The sequence below is a fragment of the Sinocyclocheilus anshuiensis genome, unplaced genomic scaffold (genome assembly GCF_001515605.1).
Source record: "Sinocyclocheilus anshuiensis isolate Anshui unplaced genomic scaffold, SAMN03320099.WGS_v1.1 scaffold1170, whole genome shotgun sequence".
In the NCBI taxonomy this organism is placed as follows: domain Eukaryota; kingdom Metazoa; phylum Chordata; class Actinopteri; order Cypriniformes; family Cyprinidae; genus Sinocyclocheilus; species Sinocyclocheilus anshuiensis.
The window spans coordinates 2,660,258-2,665,681 of NW_015538055.1; the positions used below are offsets into that span (position 1 = coordinate 2,660,258).

At 34.4% G+C, this 5,424-nt stretch overlaps 1 protein-coding gene across 1 annotated transcript in view; it reads left to right on the top strand.

The window, feature by feature from the left end:
• LOC107683418 (inositol polyphosphate 5-phosphatase K-like) overlaps nt 1-5,123 on the top strand; it is an 8,990-nt gene extending 3,867 nt beyond the window's left edge. The window contains exons 5-14 of the mRNA XM_016479472.1: nt 554-670; nt 779-954; nt 1,067-1,178; nt 1,328-1,437; nt 2,182-2,208; nt 3,999-4,233; nt 4,320-4,457; nt 4,634-4,717; nt 4,813-4,917; nt 5,118-5,123. Coding sequence (XP_016334958.1) covers nt 554-670; nt 779-954; nt 1,067-1,178; nt 1,328-1,437; nt 2,182-2,208; nt 3,999-4,233; nt 4,320-4,457; nt 4,634-4,717; nt 4,813-4,917; nt 5,118-5,123 — 1,110 coding nt within the window. The remainder of the gene's footprint in view (nt 1-553; nt 671-778; nt 955-1,066; nt 1,179-1,327; nt 1,438-2,181; nt 2,209-3,998; nt 4,234-4,319; nt 4,458-4,633; nt 4,718-4,812; nt 4,918-5,117) is intronic.
• Nucleotides 5,124-5,424: the final 301 nt, after the last annotated feature.

Genomic DNA, 5,424 nt, shown 5'->3' on the forward strand with positions numbered 1-5,424 from the left:
ATGTGAAAAATAATGTGTTTTTCGAACAACCTAGTATGAGAGCCTCTTCTAGTACACCCCCAAAACAAAATCAAGACTTTGTAAAAGAGCATAATAGGACCCCTTTAAGGAACTTATAATGAATTAATAATAAATTTGGTATAATGAACTTGGTAACACTTTAGTTTTAAGGACCAATTCTCACTTATCAGCTAACTATTAACTATGACTTTTGCCTCAACAAACAACTAATTTGCTGCTTATTAATAGTTAGTAAGGTAGTTATTAAGTTTAGGTATGGGATAGGATTATGGGATCTAAAAGATGGTCATGCAGAAATAAGGCATTAATATGTGTTTCATAAATACTAATAAACAGCCAATATGCTGCATGCTAATAAGCAACTAGTTAATATTGAGAATTGGTCCTTAAAATAAAGTCTTACCATGAACCTATAATGCATAAATATAATCTATAATTACAGTGAAAATTTGTTATTAAATCTATTATAATTTTTTTTATAATTTAAATATTTAATTTAATTATATAAATGTATTTATTGTGCCCAATTCAGGTGTCCTCCATACGGATGCAGGGTCTACTCTTGCTTTTCTTTTCCAAGCTGGAGCACGCCCCATTTATCAGAGACATTCAGGTCACTTACACCCGCACAGGACTCTACGGCTACTGGGTAAGACCATGGAAATGCAATTTTGTTATAGTTTTGAGGCCAACTTTTAATAAACCTAATGAAAATGGCTGTGCAGGAAAATTCATCTATATTTTCTTAAAATTAAAGGGTAATAAAGGAGGTGTGTCCATCCGTCTGTCTTTCTACGGTCACATGCTCTGCTTTCTGAACTGTCACCTGACCGCCCACATGAACTACGCCTCTCAGAGGGTGGATGACTTCGAGTATATTCTAGATGCTCAGACCTTTGACACCAAAAACACACCACGCATTTTGGATCACAAGTTAGTCCCAGTCATGAATAATAATAACCACATAAAAGTCTTCTGTGTATGATTTTTGGTCATTATTCATTATCATTTATCTACATTGCTCTTTATTGCATACACATTCTAGGGTGGTGTTCTGGTTTGGGGATTTGAATTTTCGTATTGAGGACCACGGGATGCTCTTTGTAAGGAACTGCATCACCAGCCAGCGTTTCAATCTTCTTTGGCCTAAAGATCAGGTACTGATCAATAGATGTAGTAACAATGTCTATACGTGTAAATGAACAATGTACTAACATATGAATCATTTATCTGCCGTTCCAGAATTAGTAACTCAATTTATGCAGTAATGTTAGTTTGCGTCTGTGCATGTCCAATATCTCACCAGCTCACCATGATGAAGCAGAAGGAAGCTACTTTGCAGAAGTTTGAAGAGGGACCTCTAGACTTTCAGCCCACCTATAAATTTGATTTGCACTCAGATGACTACGACACGAGGTAAATGACACAACTTATATCCTGCTGTATATCGTACTTTCATTCTCAGTATTTTTGAAAGTCATTGGTTTGAAAGTCGACATGAAATCTCAATCTTAAATTTCTTAATGCACATTCCTGGTCTTACTGTGAATGATTTAATTGTTGTTGATTATTCCAAAGGAAAATCTTTTATTATAATCTAATGCTTTTGAAATTGCTTTCCTTTTCTCCTCATTTTTCATAAGAAAACCAGAGACTTTTCATAATACTATCAATTCCTGAGGGATAAAACCAAGTTCTGCTCTACTTTTTGTCCTCTTTTGTCATTGGTTTGAAAGTCGACATGAAATCTTAATCTTAAATTTCTTAATGCACATTCCTGGTCTTACTGTGAATGATTTAATTGTTGTTCATTATTCCAAAGGAAAATCTTTTATTATAATCTAATGCTTTTGAAATTGCTTTCCTTTTCTCCTCATTTTTCATAAGAAAACCAGAGACTTTTCATAATACTATCAATTCCTGAGGGATAAAACCAAGTTCTGCTCTACTTTTTGTCCTCTTTTGAATATTTTGTTTCACACACACACACTTGATTATGGAATTAAAATGAATTTCATGTTGACGTCAATTATAGTGCATTTCCTAAATAGCAGTGAAGGCAATAGTAATCACTATAATATCCTGAATCTCCCGCAGCTCCTCTTCCGGGGCTGTTTTGAACTGTCAGATGTTCACACATGCTCTTTTTCACCCCTGCAGGGTACAGAAGACATGGTTTGGTTTTAAGTAAGCTTTAAAATTCCCATGTGCTTCTTAACTTGAACCTTCCTACCCTGCTTATCTAGCATTCCACCATAATTCCTTTCCCTGTTTGTAGCACTCCCGTCAGGCAGCGGAAAGCCTTTTTCTTTGCCCTAGAGCTGACAGACCTCATTCACACTTTAATGCAGACCAGTGCATTGTGTTCCTCCCATCCCTTTCCTGTAACACCCATTAATCTACTGCTGAAATGAAGCACCATACATAAACCAATAACATCCATATAGATCCAGTCTGTTTACATATAGCTGCTGTTGTGTGTTGCAAAGAGTTTAAGTGTTGAAGTATTAATCATGTCATCTGTGTTTCTATGCTGTCGGTTCTAGCAGCTGTTCAGATCTTTGCAACATACACGGTCATCAAGCATGTGGACGAATCGGCTCGCTTAGTGAAAATGCTTTTTGATGACCTAAAGGAGATGCAGCGTGACTGAACTCACATCAGAGACACTCAAGGACTTGTGTTTTAGAGCAGTTGATTTCAAACTTTTTAAACACAGGGACCTACAAAATATGATGATCCTCTTGTAATTTACTCCCTTCCTAAAATATAAAGGCCACTACCATTCAAAAGTTTGGGGTTTATAAGATTAGTTTTATTTTATATAACATTTTTAAATAGGTCTCCTTTGGTCAACAAGGATGCATTTATTTGATCAAAAATACATTACAAACAGTGATTTTGTGAAATATTATTACAATGTAGAGGAACTGTTTTCTATTTTATGTAATTTATTCCTGTGATGCAAAGCTGAATTTTCAGCATCATTAATCCAGGCTTCAGTGTCACATGATCCTTCAGAAATCATCCTAATATGCTGATTTGGTACACAAGAAACTATTTTTATTATTATCATCAATGTTATCAATAACAGTTGTGCTGGTTAATATTTTGTGGAAACCGTGATGCATTTTTTCAGGATTCTTTGATGAATACAAATAAAACTGCATTTATTTGATATAGAATTTTTTGTAACAATTTAAAAGTTTTTACGTTCATTTTTGATCAGTTCAACAATATATATTTTCATTTTTGTTATTTCCATTTCCATCAATTTAACACATCCTTGCTGATTAAAAGTATTAATTTATTTTGACAAAAAAAAATTTTTTGTCAAGTGGTGTAAATTATATATTATCATATATTTAATCATATACATATATATTTCATGTCATTAAAATTATATATAATATATGTATATAATATAATATTTAATGTCAAATTACAAACCCAAAACAAATGTTAAAAATATTATCTGCACAATATTTAGTTTAAGTGATTTATTTAAATCTTTAAAATAATTTTGTTTTCTATACCTTATATTAGAATATTACAGAAATATTTTGTTTAATTCAAATTTATTTGTATATCACATTTTATCATTTCAAACAACAAGCGACATTGCAAGTTTTTATTCTTAAATCCTTATGTTTTTTTTTTTTTTTTTAATTTGTTGCTGTTCTCTCACCGCCCCCAAAAATCTTTGTGTCCATGTGAGAGATCTATATGCCACCATTCTGTCCTGGGTGTATTTGGTGTGAGGAGTTTGGGACTTGGACACAAACATGACTTTCTTAGTTATAAAAGCATGCCACATGAATTCATTTTCATAAAATGAATGATGGCTGTACAGAAAGACATGCCAATGTTCTTCCAGTTGAAAGCAGTGCAATTCTGGAAAAGGGATTCAAATCAACAACTTTATTGTATGTTATTAACGGTTTTAAACTTGTTTTCCTGTCTTTGTGATTGGCTAGTGGGAAGAAACGCAAGCCTGCGTGGTGTGACAGGATTCTCTGGAGAGTGAAACTCAAGTCCTCGCCAACGGAGGAGGCTAATGAAGACGGTCACAATGAAGAGGAGCCAAAGAAACAACTGCAGGAAGAACATAAAGATGAGTTCCCTCTAAAACTGAGCCAGGAGTATTACACAAGTAAAATGGAGTACGGCATTAGCGACCATAAGCCTGTCATCGGCATCTTCCACTTGGAGGTGGGGAGGTGGAGTTTGGCTAAAATAATAGTCACTTTTGTTCTATAAAATACTACAAGTGTGATCATTTGTTTCTCCACAATTAGTTGAAAAAGATGTATGAGACGCCATTGGTGCAGGTGTCTGCTGAAGGAGAGTGGAGTGCCGACTTTGACGCCCTCATAACCTACAGCCTTCTTCAGTCTTTTCCCTCCAGTGCCTGGGACTGGATCGGTTTATATAAGGTGAGAGAGGTTCCCAAAATGTGGTCTGTTCTGATAAGGTCACAGACTGCAAATAATAAAATAGAACTAACTATATAATCGTATATGGTTACAGTAGTGATACTAAAATACTGTATTGTGAAGTAGATTTTATCCAGGGTGTTTTTAACATAGACCTTGTGCTTGTCACTTCACAGGTCGGTTTTAAAAGTGTTTCAGACTATATCACGTACACCTGGGTGAAGGATGACCAGGTGTCTTTCAGTGATCAGCTCTTTCAGGTATGTGACATTTGCTATCTATGTTTCTTTAAAGGCTGTCGAATATTTTGTCAAATAAGCAACTGAGTAGTAAATTCTGTTTTCTTTGTTCACAGGTTTACGTGAACAAAGATGAAATTCCAGTTCTTGGGGGAGAATGTGTGCTGTGCTATTACAGCAGCAGTTTGCAGTGCATTGTGGGTATTAGTCAACCTTTCAAGGTAATATTTTACTTCTATATTTTGTGTATAAATAACCTCAATTATGCGTATGTGTTCGTGTGTGTGTTATTATGTGTGTGTATGTATGTATATATATATATCTATGTATGTATGTATGTATGTATGTATATACAGTGGGTACGGAAAGTATTCAGACCCCCTTAAATTTTTCACTCTTAATGTCATCTACCGCCCTCTAGCGTTGAAACTTACGTTGCCATAGTAACTGTTTACTTGCCGGCAGTTTGTCAGTAGTCGTGTTTTAGTGAGTTGCAGTACACAGGTATTTAGATCTGACAGGTAAAACACTTTATTTACCTTCAATGTTTTAATCCTAATTATTTAATGTTTATTTCGTTTAAAAACGCTGAGTAGATTGTTTAAGACAAGAGTTGATAGGCAAAACGGTAGGTTTTAACTGTTAAACGGTAAGTGTTAACTGAATTCCTGACATAGCTAAATTGTCTGTATTTTGCTCTTTTGTGTATTATAATTTAATGATAGTTG